This window comes from Crinia signifera, chromosome 5 (genome assembly GCF_055691185.1).
Source record: "Crinia signifera chromosome 5, ASM5569118v1, whole genome shotgun sequence".
In the NCBI taxonomy this organism is placed as follows: Eukaryota; Metazoa; Chordata; class Amphibia; order Anura; family Myobatrachidae; genus Crinia; species Crinia signifera.
Window position 1 is genome coordinate 194,122,121 of NC_139221.1, and position 20,476 is coordinate 194,142,596.

The 20,476-nt window shown below is 42.5% G+C and overlaps 2 protein-coding genes across 6 annotated transcripts in view; one reads left to right on the forward strand and one right to left on the reverse strand.

The window, feature by feature from the left end:
* Window positions 1-4,530, forward strand: part of PIGM (phosphatidylinositol glycan anchor biosynthesis class M) — a 31,505-nt gene extending 26,975 nt beyond the window's left edge. For all 3 annotated transcript variants that reach the window (XM_083188375.1, XM_083188376.1, XM_083188377.1), the window contains exons 5-6: window positions 1,984-2,085; window positions 3,508-4,530. In XM_083188375.1, the coding sequence (XP_083044501.1) occupies window positions 1,984-2,085; window positions 3,508-3,669 (264 nt within the window). In that variant the 3' untranslated portion in view covers window positions 3,670-4,530. The remainder of the gene's footprint in view (window positions 1-1,983; window positions 2,086-3,507) is intronic.
* A 9,381-nt stretch (window positions 4,531-13,911) lies between these two features.
* Window positions 13,912-20,476, reverse strand: part of EXOC3 (exocyst complex component 3) — a 75,543-nt gene continuing 68,978 nt past the window's right edge. For all 3 annotated transcript variants that reach the window (XM_083188384.1, XM_083188383.1, XM_083188382.1), the window contains one exon: window positions 13,912-15,230. In XM_083188384.1, the coding sequence (XP_083044510.1) occupies window positions 15,050-15,230 (181 nt within the window). In that variant the 3' untranslated portion in view covers window positions 13,912-15,049. The remainder of the gene's footprint in view (window positions 15,231-20,476) is intronic.

Genomic DNA, 20,476 nt, shown 5'->3' on the forward strand with positions numbered 1-20,476 from the left:
TAAGGCAAGGCCTGTTTTTTAAACAGGATTTAGCTCGGCTAACTTTGACGGCTTGGCTATTGAAACCGCTATTTTAAAGAATAAGGGGTTTTCTGAGGTGGTGATAAATACGATGATCAAGGCTAGGAAGTCGGTGTCTTCAGCTAATTATTATTAAGACGTATATTCGGTGGTGTGAGCGTCAGAATACTTACACGGCTAGGTTCAAGTTAACTAAGTTGATAGTTTTTCTTCGGGACTGAGTCTACAGTCTCTTAAAGTTCAGATTTCGGCCTTATCTATTTTCTTTCAGAAACGAGTGGCCATGATTCCGGAGGTACAAACCTTTCTTCAAGGGGTTATACAAACAACCAGTAGCACCGTGGGATTATCTCTGAAATTCTTCAAAAGCCTCCTTTTGAACCGTTAAGGTCTGCTGACCTAAAATTTCTAACCTGGAAGATGATATTTTTGTTAGCTATTTCCTCTGCTAAGAGAGTTTCAGTGTTGGGAGCATTGTCTTGTAAGCCTCCTTTCTTAATTTTCCATGATGATAGGGCTGCGCTGAGAACAGTGCCTACATTTTTACCAAAAGTGGTTTCTGCTTTCCATTTAAATCAGGATATTGTTCTTCCTGTGTTTCAACCAGGGCTGTGGAGTCGGTAGATAAATGGCCCGACTCCGACTCCTCATACGGATGACTCCGACTCCTCTGTATTAATATGCGAATCTATTTGATACATTCCTTGAAGGAAAGAAAGGCAACATACATATTATTACTACAGAAACTAGAGGCTGGGAAGCCAACAGTCTACTGTATTGAACAGTTTAAGCAAAGGACAAACACAATGTTTTTCCGCTGGTTTGCTTGCTCGTCACCGTTCAATTCACGGACACAAGGAACGATTTCTTTATCGAATCGTTACTGGCGACGAAAAATGGTGCCTGTACATCAATATGAACCAGCGTAAGGAATGCTTAGCCAAGGTAAACAAACGACCCCACGCATGAAACAAGATCTTCATCCGCGTAAAAATATGTTGTGCGTATGGTGGGAGAGCTTGGTTGAATGAATTTTTTGAGGTATTGAAAACCTTATTGAACGTTTGAAATAAGTTGTAAACTACAAGGGAGAATACATTTATAAGTATTGGTGCTCCGAATTGTGCGTTGCGTGCCATATAGTGAAGCACATGAAAAGCATGGAGTTGGAGTCGGTGCATTGTTTGCCGACTCCGACCCCAGGTACTCGAAATTTGCTCCAACTCCGACTTCACAGCCCTGGTTTCAACCCCCTGAGGGTTCCAAGAAAAGGGACAAATTGAGGAATTTGGATGTGGTTCACGCTTTGCGCATTTATGTGGACAGAGTTAAAGTTTTCCGGAAGACGGATACTTTACTGGTTATGTACAATGTACACAAAATAGGCTGGCCCGCTTCAAATCAGACCATTGCTAGGTGGCTAAGATCAGTTATTGCTTTTGGTAGGCCGGTACCGGCCAGAATAAACACACTTACCACCAGGTCGGTTGCTACCTCTTGGGCGGTGCTCCATGGGGCTACGGCTGAGCAAGTATGCAGGGCTGCCACTTGGTCTTCTGTTCAGACTTTTGCCAAATTCTATAGGTTCCATGAGTTTGCGTTGGAGGACGCATCATTCAGCCGAGCAGTGATGAGGACTGCAAACCTGAGCGTACCCTCCCAAATGACCGGCTCTTGAACGTCCCAATGTGAGCTGGGTCACCAGGATCATTGAAAGAGAAAAAGGACCATATCAGAGAAAGGGATTCGAACGGTAAGTTTTTACAAAAATCCCTTTTTTGCAGCTTTGCATGTAAATCAAAATATATGTGCATAGTGTCATATGTTTAAATAAATTTACTCTCTAAATCTTAATGGAATTATTTAAGTGGACTTTGTTTATTGTTTTGATTTTATTCTGTTATACTACTTTTGTGGAGCAACAGGCATACATCTGTTTCTCTTTTCTTATTTTATTTGTAGTATTTCCTCTGGTACCTGTGCCTGCTGCCGCTAGTTATGCCTCATCTACAGATGTCCTGGCAACGAGGGACATTTTTGTTTACTTTGTGGTTTTGTGGACAGGTAACACTATTATTCAATTATTACATTCAGCTTTCAAGTTGTTACAATCTCATGCATTAATTTTTTATTTTTGTTGCTGAATATTATACTAATTGGGCCGAGAAAAGTGAGTATGCATGTCATTGAAAAAAAATCAGTTATTCAAATAATACATCTACAATAGTGTCAGAAAAAGTATATTTTGTTTTTGCAACATGTATATTAAACAAGGCTATGGGGGTATCCAATTACCTCCAATGCTGGTGACTTTGAGGTTAACCCAACACCTGAGGCATGCAAAGCATAAATCCCCAAAAACAGCAGCCGCAGACATGATAACACATGGACTTGGGAACTTATTCTGAATCCCATGTGTTATTGGGTGATCGTGGGAGCGCACATCGTCAGCAACATCAATCACACACAAGAGATGTTTAGTTAGGTAAACACTAAGATTCATATTATCTGAATGAGCTGTGATTTTCCTGTCTACATAGGCTTTCAATTGTATTTTCCATTTTTAAATCTAGCACTTATGTAGTGGATACAGTATAGCAAATTGTATATGTGAAAATGTATTCCCTTATATTGTACACTTTAGTATAGAACAACTGCATAGGCTTATTAGCACTCCAATAGTATCAGAATTTTTTCACGGCACCCCTAGGCGAAAAGTTTCGGTAAATTACACAAAAAAATTGTACTAATTACCTGAACCCAGGCTTGCTGGAGGGGCCCAGCAGGGGCCCTAGTCTGACCCATCCCTTCCCCCTCCGTCCCTCCTGGGCAGCAACTCTAAACCCTCTAAACATTTTGGGGGCGTGGCCTAAGCACAGGAGGTGGCCACACCTCTCACACTTAGGCCAAACCCCCAAAATTTTACCGGGGCCCAGCATTCCTCTCGGCTGCCCTGTGCTAGCGCTATATGAATGAGACTAGGGGAGGCGGGCTAAGTGAGTCACTCACTACCCAGTGATGTCGGAGATGCAGCGATGGGTGGAGCGTCACACAGCATGCCTATGCACCTGGCACTCTCACCAATTTGAACCTTTTGCAGGCGGACACTGATTATGAATGGATCGCCCGATGGGAGGATCATGAGATGCTGACGTCTGTGTAGTTCGGCCGTGTCAGTTACATCTTCCCATCGGGCACTCTGTCCAGAATCAGTATCTGTCTGCAACAGGCTGTAATTGGTGAGCGTGCCGGCCTGCTGGGAGTCGGGAGTCCACGAATGCCGAACAGCCCGAAAATGTAACCTTCGGAAGAACACTGCACATATTAATTTTCAAAAGTACAAGAACTTCCAAAAAAGTGGACTTATATTGAGCTTAATACAGTTCCAGGAAATAATGTATCACAGTTACTGTTCTTGTTCCTCTTTACAGTATGTGTACTGCTTTGTATTATGAAACTAAAATACTTTTTTCCTGTCTTCCACAGGCCACATGGCTAGCTCCTGCATACTTTCTAGAATTTGAAGGACAAAATACATTTTTACTAGTTTGGTTGGCTGGATTGTTCTTTCTGATTATAAATAGTTATGTTCTTGCTGAAATCATTACCAAATACAAACCACGGAGAACAAAAAATAAGAAAACCTAAATGTCAGTAGGTGTGGTTGGCTAGCAGTACTGCTACCTAGCTGTATGCTGCACGGACATATTTACCAGAGCTGGGATTAATGAGTCACTGTGTTACACACTAGTGACACTAAATAAATGGTTGGGCCAGTATAATTTCAGCATAGAAATGAGGATGGACTCAGAAGCCACCATGTATGGATGTAGCACATGAATTATGCCCCTGAGCTTTTCTTATTAACATCACTGCTGGGTTAAGCTCCATACACACTGGGGCGATATGCTCACTGAGCGATTATCGCTCAGCGACCATATCGCCCAGTGTCCCATTTTCATCGGCGACCAGCGTTGGTCACTGATGAAAACGATACACTGCGGGGGAAGCTGGTCGCGGGAGCCTGCTGCCGGCTACCATCTACCTGTAAGCACTGGGATATTTGCTCTAAAAGTGTTGCTAGAATCGCCCTGTGTGTATGGGGCTTTATGGTGTGTACACACGAGTAAAATCTGCATGAGATTTTGACTATACAGTCAAAATCGCATCGGGATCGCATGGGTTTTGAACCCGATGTGTGTTCACGTATAGCAAGCAGAAAGTCTTGGCTGCATTGACTATATAGTGCAGATCTGCACTTTATAGTCAAAGTTGTATGCAGATCGCATGCATGCTGTGCAATGCGATCTGGTCGCGTCGGGATAGCATTGCATGGTACTCACACCAAGTGTACACACCATTAACACTCTTAACACTGAGTATCAGACTTTCTCATGGTAATGTACAGTAATGGTATCTTTTTTGTTTGTTTGTTTTTACACTTTAAAGATGTTTATTTTTAACTCAAGAAACATTTTTTACATGTTTACAATAAACCAAATTACTGAATACTGAATTGTGTACTCTTAAAACAGACAGGGCAGAGATGTTTAAGGGGTTGTAACCTGAAAATGTATATATACTTAACTATATACTAGAGATAGCACAGTTGGGAGAGGTGAATGTTAGGCTGAGGGGTGGTTAGTGAGGTTTAGGTAATAGGGGTAAGTATTAGAGATAGACGGTAGAATACTCATTGGAACACTGCTGCTAAGATGTGGGTGCATGTGACCACCAGGACACAGAAAACACATTAAGCTGCGGACCTGCTCTGAGTATACAACTGGGCAGCGCACCACTCTCTGCCTGGCTGTCACGGCTTTAAATTGTGTGCTACTGGTGGCTGTCTTCCTTACAGTGAGCAGGAGCATTTCACTCCCCCTTGGCAACGAGCAATTCACTCCCCCTTGGCGATGAGCATGATACCCTCTTGGCATCAAGCACTTAACCCCTGGAATCGAGCATGTAACCCCTGGTATTGAGAAAGAACCCCCTAGCAATGCGCATGGGCATCACGGTAAGTGGCATAACGATGTGTGGCATAATGTGTAATGGGCATAACGGTGTGTGGCATATGCATAATGGGCTTCACAGTTGGTGGCATATGTATAATGGAGTATGGTCACCGCAATGCCTCTGTGGTGTGCCTCTAAGGGGGTGGCTGTCCATGAAGAGGGTGGGCGATGCAGCCGATGAGCTGAGTGGTATGTGGCTGCCAGCTTGGAGGGCGGGCAGTGCGGGAGGAGGGGGCTGAGCCATGGAGAGCGGGCGGTGCGGCCTGGAGGTCTGAGCGGCCCGTGCAGCATGATCATGCACGGGAGAAGCCAGGAAGCGCCTCAGCGAGTGCTCAGATGCTGCCCATGCATCCGAAATCCCGGCAATTTGGACTCGGGATCCCGGCGATCCCAGGAGTGCCCCCCCTAGTCAGTCGCCACATGTAACAATCCTAGTTAATCTGGCATACTTGTCTTGTTATATGTTCTCTGAAAACTGCTTAGCTCATGACATCCTGTTGCTGGTCTCTGACTCTTCCCAGTTCAGCTTCATTCTTACTGCACCTACAGCAGTGATTGCTAACCTTGACACTCCAGTTGTTGCTGAACTACACATCCCAGCAGGCCGTGCATCAGCTTTAGCTGGCCATATAGTAAAACTGATGCTGGGATGTGTAGTACAATAACAGCTGGAGTGTCAAGGTTAGCCATCACTGACAGTATGCTGACATTTCTTTACTGAGAGACTGAGCACAACTGCTGCTGATTGCCCACCTTTGAGAACTGTGTTTACCTGTTAACTCCTGGGTGACCTGCTGGGTGAAATCATGCAAGTCTCCTTCTATGCATTGTTGTTCCATTCAGAGTCCAATTGATTTATTACAGATTCCATATGACTCCATATGGTTTAAATACCCTGCTCAAGCAAGTGCTTTAAGGTGCCTACACACAGGCATTTATTGCTGGCAATATGGTCGCTGAGCGACTATATTTCCAGCGATTGGAGTGTGCACGGCCATAAATCGGCTGGTGCGCGCTCCCGTTTTTAGCCCCCTTATGATCGCTGGTCGCAGGAGCTTGCTCCTGCGACCAGCTGATTCTCTCTGCGTCTCCCCCGGCAGAGGTTCCCTTTCATCAGCGACCATCTCTGGTCGCAGATGAAAAGGAGACACTGAGCAATATATTGCCCCCGTGTGTACACAGCTTTAAGCAATGTCGCTATTCACGCTCTGTTACCTGGTGCCTGTTCTGAATTCCAACCTATATTCAAAGCCTACTATATTCTACAGTCTGCTACACTTCCCAGCTCTACCTGGTCCGGTGAGTCTGGAGAATAACCCAGTTCAAGCCTGCTTCTGTTTATGTTACTTCCGGTGTTCCCTGCATTTCAAGTCAGCTATTCCTGCAGCCAGGTCCAGTGAGTCTGGAGAATAGCAGTAACTGGAAAAAGCAGAAGCATACTCAAACCATGTCACAGTAAAAAGGGAAACCCGCACTATAGTACATATATGTTTGAAATAGTTGAAGGGTCTGTGATGACCAGTTCTGGGTGTCCTTTGGTTGTCAACCAGATACTATAAGGTGCTAGCTACTGCTTTTTAAATATTACACAAACAATACTAAGAGAACGAAGAAGACCAGTTCACTCAGATGCACTCTTCATCCACAAGCACAAATTGAGTTATAAAAATATATTCTTTATTCACAATATTATAAAAAATATTCTTAAGTGAGATACCAATGGTGAGGTACATTCTGGGTACTTATGTAATATCTGGGCGCCTGATTTTTGCATCGCATCGCATGCAATATAGTGGCATACAAATCATGCGATGCGATTTTTCATTGTAAAGATCCGATTTTTAATTGTATAGTCACCCATGGGTGATTTCATACCCCCACTATCCAACTACGCATGGAGTTGATTTTATATAGTGTGGCGAGCGCAGCGAGCCACCGAGCCCGAAGCATGGCGAGCGGACGCAGAATACATGTAAAGTCATCGGCGTCCGCTCGCCACACTATAGAACATCAACTCCATGCGTAGTTGGATAGTGGGGGTATGAAATCACCCATGGTTGACTATACAATAAAAAATCGGGTCTTTACAATGAAAAATTGCATTGCATCGCATGCCTTAAGTAGGGGCATGCAATAAAAAAATCGGGTGCCCAGATAATAGTACCATATTCTGCTACCTTAAATAGGTATATTCTGATACCTTATAGTATGTATATTTAATACCCTGTATTAGGGATGTTGGGAGCGAAGTAATAAAAAAGTTAATAGATGTGTTAAGAAATTTTTTTTTATTTGTGCAAGAAATAAAGATTACAATTGTCTCTGTCTGATGTTAATATAGTGTCTTATTTGTCTTTTATTTTTATTATACATGCACTGCTGGGTTTATGTATAATTCTGGTCCCTTTCAAGGGTCTTTTATATCACCTTTTGTGTGTCATACAGTACTAACCACAGTTATCAACTTATGCTGCTTTCACATTGCCTAAACGTTTGAGACCGGTGTTTTGAAACATTATTTAAAACAGTATATTACCGTTTTAAACCCCTTTAGCGTAGAGCAGTGGTAGCCAACCCTAGCCCTCGAGAGCTACCAACAGTTCACATTTCCAGACAATCTAGCTGCTGCACAGCTGCACTCATTAATCACTGACACATTTTAAAAGATACACAGAAGGAGCTAATTAGCTCACTTGTGATTCTGTGAGACCTGCAAAACATGCACTGTTGGTAGCTCTCGAGGACTAGGGTTGGCTACCCCAGGCGTAGAGTATATTACTGTTTTAAACCCCTTTAGCGTAGTGCATATGTAATGAGCCGATCAATACATATGCGCATATGTAATGAGTGTAGTGCATATGATTGAGCCGCTCATTATATATGTGCATATGTAATGAGCGGTCAATTACATATGCACTGCTCTCATTACATGTGCGCATATGTAATGAGTGGCTCATTACTTATGCACTGCGCTATCATAGCTACTGCCTGAGTCCTATATACCAGTTCAGAGCCATTCACACTGCATAAAAAAAACGATCTGAACCGTGTAGGACTCTGCTTTTTACCCATTTGCAAATACTGGTTATTTGTAACCGGTCAGCTCCTGCCTGCCATGTCACAGACTGTATTTGAAAAATGTCAGGTAGGAGCTGATTGGTTGTTTATCACTAGAGATAGGATTATATATATTTGCATATTTTGCCCATTCTCACTGGTTATTGCATATTTTACCTAAAATCTAGTGATGGTGCATATTTTAGGCCCTGCCCCCTTTCCACCTGCGAGTCACAGCACTGCTTTGCCCTGCTGCTGCTTCTGGCCAGGTAGTGGTAGAGTGTGCAGGCTGGGGCAATATGTGTGCAGTGTGGGGAACCTTGGATGTACAATATGTCTGACACTGCTCTAGGCTGCCAATCCATGTTGATAAAAGTAAGTCGGGGCGGATGCTATTACAAAGCTCCTGAACCTTTGCCTGCCCCTGACCTGGGACTTTACACCAAGAGACAGACTTCTGCAGCAGAGGAGGCGGGCAGAAGGGTTGTGACATCACGCGACACGGAGGAAATGACATGGAAGGAGTAAACCTTGCACTGTGCCGCCCTCACATGCTATGCTGACATTTGATCCATTGGCACTGGAGATGAAGGTCCGTGTAGTTGAAGAGCTTTGGACGCTGCAGGCTGCTGTAGCAGCCAGGAAGAAAAAAAATCCTGTGTATAGCGCTAGACATCTGCAGATGCTGTGGGCCTATTTTTGAGGTTTATTTGCATCTAATTTTATGCTTATTTTTAAATAAATAAGTAAAAAATTACTTTTTTTATTGTTTAATGTAGCAGATTTTAACACTTTTCATGCATATTATAAGTATTTTTCATGCATATTTGCATGCATATTTCAAGCTTTTTATTTTGCATATAATCCTGTCTCTAGTTATAACAATTATCACCTGTGAGGGAGAATATTTAATCCACATCTCTTCATTTTGAGAGTAAAGTATAATCTATTAAGCACATCCTACAGACTTTTTTTTCTTTTTAATATATTGGTTGTAAAAGATCATTATTGATCATACCAATGGCATTTATCCATATTCAGCCCAAATATCCTTTCATCTTATTTTTGAAGACTCTGTTGGTACTGTGCACTTAATTTTCTTCTTACAGTTCAAACTAGCTCCATGCAAAACCAATGTTATACATGTACCAAGGATAGTCCCTTGGACAAAGCACATGCCAAACTTTTCTGCATAATTCAATTACTGGAGAAAAAACCATAGGGAGCGAAAAATGCAAGAAACGTAATTCCTCAGCTTAATCGAGGAGAATTGAATAGCACCATGGTGTAGCAATTATCTGTGATCAGTGACTTTGCTACCAAGGTTTGTGCAGGGATTGGTATTAAATCCCGACAGGGGGGGGGGGGGGGGGGGCTCCCATAGAGGGAGAAAGTGTTGGGATTTCAGCGGTTGGGATTCTGGCGTCTGGATTTTGATAATTCTTGTTGCGAAGTTCTTGGTCACCGTGGTCTGATTTCTGACTCTTTCTTATATAAAGAAGGAGATTCCATTGAAGGGCTCTCATCCTCCATTAAGCTCAAATGGTTCTGAGAAGCCACATTAGTTATGTTTTTTTTATGTATGGGTCAGGCTATATGGTACAATAAAATGGGTTAAGAACTAAGGGAACTAGTTGATGTGCCCAGTCTCAACCTGCCAAAGTTTATCTGGGTTGAACATTTCACCCCATTAGGAGTCAATACTCAAGCTTCACAACAGTGTTTCCAGACCACCCGGCAGGTCACAGGTTCTTCCAGGTCACACAGCAGGTGCCCAGACAGTGTTGACCAACTGTCACATTTTCAGCGAGCTCCATGGTGATGCATTGTGATTGGCTGGCAAATGTTTGTACACATAATTCAAACTAAGCAACCAATTACAACACATATAAAGCTTACATTTTGAATATGAAATTTCTCTGATGCCACAAAAAAGTCACAAATAGCCCCCATGCTATGGAAAAATGTGACTACATTCGTATGTGCTTTCTGTTTGTAGCGGTAGAATCACTAAAAACTGTGTTACCATTCATTGGTATTTTCCCATACATCAAAAACAATGGTTATTTTGTACACAGCCAACTACACAGAAAAATCCAGAAACCATCAGATTATTAATAATAATGATAATAATTATTTAGGCAATGCTGCTAACACAAGTAGAGCACTAGGTGTACCATAAACCTCCTAGGGCATAAGAGGCTTTGGCAAAATAGAGGGAGGGAACATGTGCAACATTGTCCCTGATCAGACTTAAGCTGTGTACACACGGGGGCGAAAGGGTCTGAAATCGCTGGGAATGTGGTCGCTGGGGACCATATTGCCAGTGATGGGAGTGTGCCCAGTGCGCGCTCCTGTTTTCAGCCCCATTCTGGTCGCAGGAGCTTGCTCCTGCGACCAGCTGGTTACCTCTGCGGCTCTCCCGGCAGAGGTTCCTTCTCATCAGCGACCATCTCTGGTCGCTGATGAAAAGGAGACACTGAGCAATATATCTCCCCCCATGTGTACGCACCTTTAAGCCGTGTACACACGGGGGCGATAGGGGCTGAAATCGCTGGGAATATGGTCGCTGGCAACCATATTGCCAGTGATGGGAGTGTGCCCTGGCGATAAATCGCCGGGTGCGCGCTCCCGTTTTCAGCCCCATTCTAATCGCTGGTCGCAAGAGCTTGCTTCTGCAACCAGCTGTTTACCTCTGCGGCACCGCCGGCAGAGGTTCCCCTTCATCAGCGACCATCTCTGGTCGCTGATGAAAAGGAGACAATGAGCAATATATTGTACACACCTTTATAGAGGTTCATTTGACAGTGTGCCTCCTCAACTTCAGCTTGTTGTTTGCTTGGATATTCACTGTGAGCTCAGCTAAAGCAAGAAGACATTAGTAACAACTAACTTAAGTGCATTGTTTAAGTTTGTATATACGGTACTTATGTAATATCTGGGCTCCCGTTTTTCTTATGAGACCGCGTGCGCTCGCCACGCTTCGGGCACGGTGGCTCGCTGCACTCGCCAAACTATATAAAATCAACTCCATGCGTTGTTGGATAGTAGGGGTATGAAAAAATGGGGTGCATTTAACATGGGAGCCCAGTTAATACATAAGTACCGTATATACTTTATGACACAGGTCTTCAACCTGTGGCCCTCCAGATGTTGTGGAACTACATGTCTCAGCATGCCCTGACAGTTTTGGCATGCTCTTATAGGAAAAAATGTGGCAATGCATGTTGGATCATGTAGTTTCACAACATCTGGGGGGCCATAGGTTGAAGACCCATGCTTTATGACTTACACTGAAAATTGTAACTACGGCCCTTATACTGGTTGGTGCGGTAATATCCGCGTGCGTTCGTGCCGCCGATGTTTTGTGTCTGCGCATGTGCAGAGGCGTCTCTGCGCATGTGCGAGCGGGGCGTACGGCCAAATCCTGCATGAAATGTGAACACTCCGAACAGGGGGTGGAGAGGGGCATGAAGGGCTATTTGGGCTCATTACCATACCATATGCATGGGCGTTCCCATACAAACGCTGGGCGTACGTATGGTAATGCAGTCGTGACGCACGTGTAGGGGGCGGACATATGACATCGCCGGATGTCAGCTGCCCGCCCAGATCCCTGCTTTTGCACGGAAAAATGTCCGTGTGGTCTGAGGTTGCGGGAGCTGGTGGACCACTCGGTCCTGCATTCGATGGTCTGCGACCATCGAATGATGGGAGAGGTTCCCTGAGATGGAGGAGGCATATTCCATGAAAAATACACGTGCGGTCCGTTCGGCCAGCTTCTTACCGCGTACGGACGGAGTTGGCGATCCGTATGGAAGGTGGGGTTTCGCACGCACGGTCCTGGCCGCATATTCGGATCCGGCCGCACCGATCAGAATAAGGCCCAATGTTACTTATACCCCTTTGACATCGCACCAATTACCTGGTCGAACCGGCAAGTAACTGGCTTGAACCCAGTAATTAGGTGCGATGTGAAAGGGGTTACTGGTTACAGCAAACTGGTAGCAACAGGGCAATATGAACTGGTTAAAAAGAAGGGTTCTTACCGGTTCGTTGCCGTGTTGCTTTGCGGTGAGAACGGGTTAATTCGTTGAGTGTCCAGTTTTCCCTTCACACTATTGAGGAGGCAGTGCTTGGAGCAGCACCAGTTCTAAGCACTGCCTCTTCCCCCGCCCCGATGACATCAGCGAACCAGCAATATTGCTGGTTCACTGATACAAATTGCACATGCAGGGTTACACCGGGACGGAACAGTTTCAAAGTCCCGGATCGACCCTGTATTTGCGGTCTGAAGGCGCTCTTATATTCAAGATACTAATTATTTTACTGCTACTTCTATTCCCTGTTTAAAAAAAACTTTGGTTCCACAGATTACAATACACCTCCATAATTTCACACCACAAGTTTAAATTCTTAAATCCAATCTAAAAAGCAGGGTTGTTTTTTTCATCAGATATTGTACAGTTATTAGAACATTGAAAACAACTAGAAATATATAAAGTTGTGTGTTATAGACCCCTTTACTGCCCCCCCCCCATTTAACCAACCGTCTATATCTTTGGAACCAACTGACCCATTTACATGAGACCAGTATCATATTGAAGAACTTTTGAGTGGAAAATCTGACCTCAAACAACATGAACAGCCATGAAATTACATTTCAGAAATTAAAAACTCAGTTTACCTGCAATATCTCTGGAACCAATTAAACCATATGGACCAGCCTTAGATCAGATTGAAGGCCCAGAGATTACCCTCGAGCTTCTGTGATGCTGGAGGGGGAACTGGCAGCTGTTGGAACTGGGTGGGGGTCAGAATTACCGGGTCCCATGTTATCTTATGGGGAAAATGGTCCAGACTTGCCTGGCGGTATCTCCGGGTTCCCGGGGGGCTAGAGACATAGGGCCAGGCTCATTGGATAGCCCAGCTACAAAATGGGCCTATTTGGAGAGTGGGCCTGGAGCTCCATCAGGCCCGTTGTTAATCCGGCACTTGACCTCATGTAATTTGTCTGTCTCCCCCTCCTACTAGATTGTAAACTCCTTAGAGAAGGGCTCTCTTCCCTCCTGTTGTCAAAGCCCTCTTCTCTTCACATTTCACTCACAGCTCTCCCATACTCAAACACTCAGTGACCATCTTTGTCTGCATTCTCATCTCCATCATTGGCCACAAGCCTCTAGTAGTATGTTGATTGAGTCCTCACTACTTATATTTAAGCTGTAATGTGTATTGAACTGTGGCGCTCTTTACCTGTACTCTATGTTTGTTATTTATTCAATGTAATACTAAGTTTTGTCTCCCTGTACTGTTCCTTTGTACGACGCTGCAAAACACTTGTGGCGCCTTATAAATAAAATTATTATAATAATAATAATTTTAAATTATAAATGACAGTTAAACATTTTAAAAATGACCATTAAAAAGTACAGTACCAATTGTTTCCACATTTGTGTTACGTGGTGTAAACACGGTTCGATTTGGTCTACTTTACTATTTGATTTTGCTTATATAAGCAAAATTGAATTGAAATCGAATGGTTTCAGCCGCATTCGATCCCGAAATTGGCAATGAACTTTAATAGAAAAATAGACTGCAGTCAAGACTAGTACAGCTCTGTACTATATAGTGCAAATCAAATGTGTACATGGCACCATGCGATTCGATCACAATCAAATTGGGATTGAATAGAAAATTAATCGCACCGCATGTATGCTATTATATACTGTGGGAAAGTAAAATGGAAGATGGGCACAAGTGGGCATGTACTCATGCATAATAGAGGGCAAAACGGTGACCAAACAAAAAAGCACATTCACAGAGCATCAGCCACTCCCAGTTTATTATAATTTTACAAATGTAAAACATTCTATTCATATAAAGGAAGAGATTTGTCAAACCTTCTAAAGAGTATGAGAGGATTAAAGAAAGGAGAAAGCTAAAATCAGCAGATTGTTTCTGCTTCACTCTGCTCTCTTGTTAAAATTCTACTATGTAATTAAAATGCATCCAATATGTGTTTTAAATATGTATTTCTATGACTGATCCCATTGTTACATTTACCATTACATTACTATAATTACAAAAAGTATTTTAAAATGTCTGCTGTTCAAAAGCAATAAGGATTCAGAAAAGTAGGTCATGCACAAATACAGTAGGCTCTAGAAAGCCATGTGATGGATTTTCAAAAAGTCATAAAATCCTCAAGGTGGTAGTTCATGAAATTGTTGTAAGATAGCACTGCAGACAATTCAGAAAGCAACGCAACATTCTTCATTTCTGTCACAGTGAGTATAGCTAGTAGATGCAAGATAAGGCGCTCATTAATAGATTTATCAAAAACAGGATAGAAGAGGACCAGGAACAGGGGGATAAGGAGGTAAGCTACTGCAGTTACACGACAGATGCTGAGTGCATTTACCAGTGTCTCATATAGCTATAAAACATAGATACATATATCACCTGAAGCATCTTCAGAATGAAACATCAAAAAAACACTATATATGATAGACGACATTTATTACACAAACATTGGGGTATTTAAAACATTCAGTAGGTGTAATTTCCTCCAGGCTGCTGAAAGACCATCTAAAATATAAGTGGCTTTCTGACAAAACTTCAAAATAAATATTGCTATGGTATCTTCTCTCTTCCGGCATGTTTTTAGACCGTAGTCTGGCAGTTAAAAATTTTTGTGGTTAAATTCCAAAAAATAAAGTGAGGTTGATCTTGTTAAAAGGATTAAACTTACAAAAGCAGTATCACAAAAAAACAAACGGGGACTTGGCAATATTTTACAAACCGATGCTTTTTTGTTGTGTTCGTAAATACAGTAAAATCAAACATGCACACTTCCATTACTGCGAGTTCTTATGTACAATTCAAAGACCAGAGGCCGCAGTACAGTTATCCATATACAAGAAAACCCCAAATCAAATCAGACTCCAATATTATCTCTACTTTAGAAGTTTTGGCACACTCAGGGTTGGGAGACTAGGAACGATTATGTCTTTAAATATAGGGGTGTAGTTTGGGCTTTGTTGCCTCTGACTCTGGTCCACAGTTTCTATGATGGTCTGTTTCATCTCTCTGCTGGCGTCTCCTCTGATTGCTAGCAGAGCTGCAATGTGATCATCTCTAATCAAAAGAAAAGAAAGAGAAGTCGGAAGGTTAATATAAACAACTGGTTGGTCTATCTATATGTACAGAGAATTCATTAGAGGAAAAGCACTAAAAAGGAAAGTAGTCTTTTGCATAAGTGTTACAAAGCAGCAATTGCATGGAGATTAAATAATTTATAAAATAATTACCAATAAAAAACATTGTACATTACTAAAATAACATTTTAGTCAATATTCTACCAACATCCACATGCTTTTGAACTCTACTGGGTACATTTGCAACCAAATGTCTTCACTGCAGAACATTGCATCCCTTGTGTGTGGGATTGTCTTATAGGTAAATTCAACTTTATCACAGGCATACGTGCAGACTATATCTCTCTGCTGTAACATCCACATGCTTTTGAACTCTACTGGGTACATTTGCAACCAAGTGTCTTCACTGCAGAACATTGCATCCCTTGTGTGTGGGATTGTCTTATAGGTAAATTCAACCAAATATCTGATCTGTGTAAATAACAACAGTACCATGCCTGTGTGTAGTGAGGCATGTATTTTTTATTCTAAATGAGTATCCTGGAATGCCAGAACTGTTTTTGTAAGCCACTTTTATTGCTCTGTATAGCAGTGGGTGGGGACTGAGGGTGTAGATTCCAATTATTGGAAATTGGGAAGAAGGCATTGTTAGAGCATATTAGTTCTCATTGCATACGGCTGTGGCCGGATAGGCTGTGGCCATAGTTTAGCTGTGGCCCTGTATTGAAGTGGGCCGTTTTAAAGTGGGAAAACGGAGTCATAACTACGGGCGTTATACCTGCGTTGCACCGAAGGAAAACTGAAGGCAAACTACTACAAATCAACAAAAACACACATGGACTGCATTGATACCTCAAGAGTATGTAATTCATCTCCAATATGCTCTCTTTATTTCTGTGTTATGCAAACTCTTGTATGATTTGAAAAGTTCTGATTTAATGAATTGATTGAAATTGTTATTACTTGTTTGGGGACGTTGTTCAGTGAAGCATAGTTTAGTGTTGCATTCTGCCTGATGTATACTCAAACACAGTGCAAATTATCTCCTTTGAGCATTTGGCCGTTAGTGTTCAGGTGTAGCCTGACCTGAACAGACTCACTATATTCTTAGAATTAGTGACCTGCAGCTTTTCTGAACAGTAAAAAAATAAAAACAGACATTGAACAACATCATCAAACAGGTCATTTCAACTTCAGATTTCGATTTTGTACTGTATGAACATGGCTAGGAATAACAGATGCACAGGCAAAATTTTTAAAACTATGTGTGCAAACGCTAGAAGCCTAGGAGACAAAATTCCTGATCTAATTGCAATAATGACAAGGGATGACCTAGACATTGTGGCTATCACAGAGACATGGTGTAATGAGAACCATGGCTGGGACATAGCTATACCAGGATACAATTTATTTAGGAAGGACAGAATGGGAAGAATCGGAGGAGGGGTAGCAATGTATGTAAAGAAAAGCATAAATGCTACTTTAATACAAAACATTGAAGAAAAAACTGAGGCCCTTTGGGTGACCATAGAAATGGGGGAGAAGGACATTATTCGTACTGGGGTCATCTATAGGCCACCAGGCCAGGGGCAGGATTTGGACAGGAGCCTATTGCTTGATGTCACTAAAATGGCTTTAAAGGGAGAAGTCATAATCATGGGAGTCTTTAATCTACCTGATGTGAATTGGGAGGAGTCTTTTGCAAGATCTACAAGTGGCAAATTTCTAAATTCCCTACAGGGAGCCTCTTTCAAGCAATTGGTGAGGGAGCCTACTCGCAAAGACCCAATATTAGATTTAATACTCACAAATGGTGACAGGATATCAGACATATATGTGGGTGAGAACCTGGGATCCAGTGATCATCAAGCAGTATGGTTTAGTATCAAGGCAGGGTCCAACTCCAGTCACACAAAATCTAAGGTGTTGGATTTTAGGAAGGCTGACTTCGCTAATGAGTCGCTTAAACATCTCCCCATTTTTGCAGATTGGATGAACTTGAAAGGAGTGCAGGAGAGGTGGAGAAAATTAAAAAGTGCAATACTAAAGGCAACGGACCTTTGTATAAAAAGGGTTAAGAAAAGTACCAGGAAAAGGAAGCCAGTGTGGTTTACTAAAGAGGTATCAACTAGTCTAAAAGCAAAAAAGATGGCCTTTAGGACATACAAGCAGACTCAAAATAATAATGACAAAGAAGTGTATCTTGCCAGACGCAAAGAGGCTAAGAAAGTGATCAGGCGTGCCAAGGCACAAGTTGAGGAGAAAATGGCTCAGTCAGTAGATAAAGGAAACAAAACTTTTTTTAAGTACATAAGTGAAAGGAGAAAATCAAATGGAGGAATAATAAGACTGCGGACAGACACTGAGAATTTGGTGGAGGGAGACAAGGCAATTGCAGATCATCTAAATAATTACTTTTGCTCTGTATTCACTATAGAAGGAGAAGGGAAGGGACCACAGTTAAGTTGCAAGGACATTCATAAAAATAAGGTAGATGGAGGTACATTTACTAGGGAGAAAGTCCTAACAGAACTTTCAAGACTGAAAGTGGATAAATCAATGGGGCCAGACGGAGTGCATCCAAGGATACTAAAAGAACTAAAAGATGTGTTGGTAGCGCCATTAACAGATTTATTCAACCAGTCACTAGATACAGGTGCAGTTCCAGAGGACTGGAGAAAAGCAAATGTAGTTCCACTGCACAAAAGCGGAAGCAAAGAAGAAGCAAGTAACTACAGACCAGTGAGCCTTACATCAGTAGTAGGGAAAATAATGGAAACACTATTAAAAGAAAGAATGGTGGAATATCTTAAATTAAACAACTTACAGGATCCAAAACAGCATGGTTTTACTGCAGGGAGATCATGCCAAACAAGTCTCATTGACTTTTTTGACTCCGTGACCAAAATACTAGATGAAGGGGGGGGCTGTAGATGTGGCATATCTAGACTTTAGTAAGGCATTTGACACTGTCCCACATCGCAGGCTGCTAAATAAACTTGAAAGTGTGGGATTGGATTATAAAACAAATGGATAAGAACCTGGTTGCAGGATAGGAAACAGACAGTTGTAGTAAATGAAGTGCATTGTATGGAGGTACTTACCAGTGGAGTACCCCAGGGATCTGTACTTGGACCAGTGCTCTTTAATATCTTTGTTAGTGACATTGCAAATGATATTGAAGGGAAAGTATGCCTTTTTGCAGATGACACAAAGATATGCAACAGAGTAGACACACCAGGAGGGGTAAATCAAATGATTGATGATCTAAGTAAACTTGAGAATTGGTCAAGAGAATGGCAACTACAGTTTAATGCTAAAAAATGCAAAATTATACACTTGGGACTCAAAAACCCAAAGGCTCAATAAAGTATCAAGCGTACTATAATGGAAACTACTGAGGAGGAAAGAGATCTAGGAGTCACTATTTCAAGTGACTTAAAGGCAGGGAGGCAATGTAACAAAGCAATGAGGAAGGCTAGTCAGATGCTTGGTTGCATAGGGAGAGGAATCAGTAGCAGAAAAAAAGACGTAATAATGCCACTTTATAGGTCATTGGTACGACCTCATCTGGAATACTGTGTCCAGTTCTGGAGACCATATCTTCAGAAGGATATAAATACATTGGAGAGTGTACAAAGAAGGGCAACTAAAATGGTTCATGGCTTACCTGGATAGACTAAAAGATCTTAACATGTATAGTTTGGAGCAGAGAAGGGAAAGGGGGGACATGATAGAAATCTTCAAATATATCAAGGGTTTTAACATAGTACAGGTGGGAAATTTTCTTCAAAGGAAAACAAGTAATAAAACACGAGGACATGCACTGAAACTGGAGGGAGGTAGGTTCAGGGGAAATGTTAGAAATAATTACTTCACAGAAAGGGTAGTGGATAAGTGGAATAGCCTACCATCAGAGGTGGTAGAGGCTAAGACAGTAGAACAATTTAAACATGCTTGGGATAGGCATATGAATATCCTTACAAAGAAATAAGGATTAAAAAGGGTTGAGTTTACCTGAAGGGTAAAAAAAGGGGCAGACTAGATGGGCCAAATGGTTCTGATCTGCCGTCAAATTCTATGTTTCTATGTAACATTGCTTCAGTTTTAGATTTTCACAAATGAAAACCTCCTAATACTAGCTACTTAAAATACAAGAAGAATCTATGTTTAATGCATATCTGGAAAGATATTTACATACTATACCAACTACTCAAGAATTCCTATGAAAACGGCCATGCAGGTAACTAGCACAAAAAATAGGAAATACCAATGTAAACCCTCATGCAGATGTGGTTGGGGATGCGCCCAGTGATGGACAGTCTGATACCATTTGGGGAGGGGTGGAAGCCGCTGTTTGAGGAAACTGAGGAGTGTTTCCGCCGTGTAGGGGTAGGGGAAAAGCAAAGGATCTCTGCTGCTGCACGGAGATTTCTAGGCCTCTGCTATGGGCGGCTTGCTCGTCTCCATGGGTGCCACAAACAGCCCAATGTTGCTAATGAAAGATCAGATGCTTCCTTGGAAGCAGTTTGGATCATTACTGCAGCAAGGGGACTCCTGCCGCATTAGCATATTAGTGTGATAACTGTTGCTTCTATGTAACCAGTAGCAATAGCTCCTCCATCCACATATGAATGAGGGACATCTCCAACATTTGTGTGCCTAAATGGCTCGCACGACTAGGGAGATGGGAAATTCTCCCACAGATCTTCTCATGTGTTGGGTTATGTGCAGCAGAAATGTTGCACTTAAATATTCTAGACCTGGTCCATTCTTGATTTAAATAATAAGGTACTTATTTCCTAGCATGGCGCCCATCGTGGGTCATCGCATACCTTAAGTTAAGGTATGCGATGGACGCGACCAACGCGATATTTGGGCTATTTTTAACCTTTTCCCGACAATTCAAAAAATCGTTATATAGTGTGGCGAGCGCAGCGAGCCACCGAGCCCAAAGCGTGGCGAGCGCAGCGAGCCCCGCAAAATACCTGTGAAGTAATGCGCGGCCGCTCGCCACACTATATAAACTCAACTCCACGCCGACGTGGATAGTGGGGGTATGAAAAGGTCGGAGGACGCGTACCGCTGTGCTCGCCACGCTTCGGGTTGGCGTTCATCGTGGGGTGGCGTTAACAATGGGGGGCATTTGATCAATCAGGGTGGGGATACAATGAAAATTGGGGTCTGGGGGCATTTCACATTGGGGCCAATGTAAAATCGGGGCTC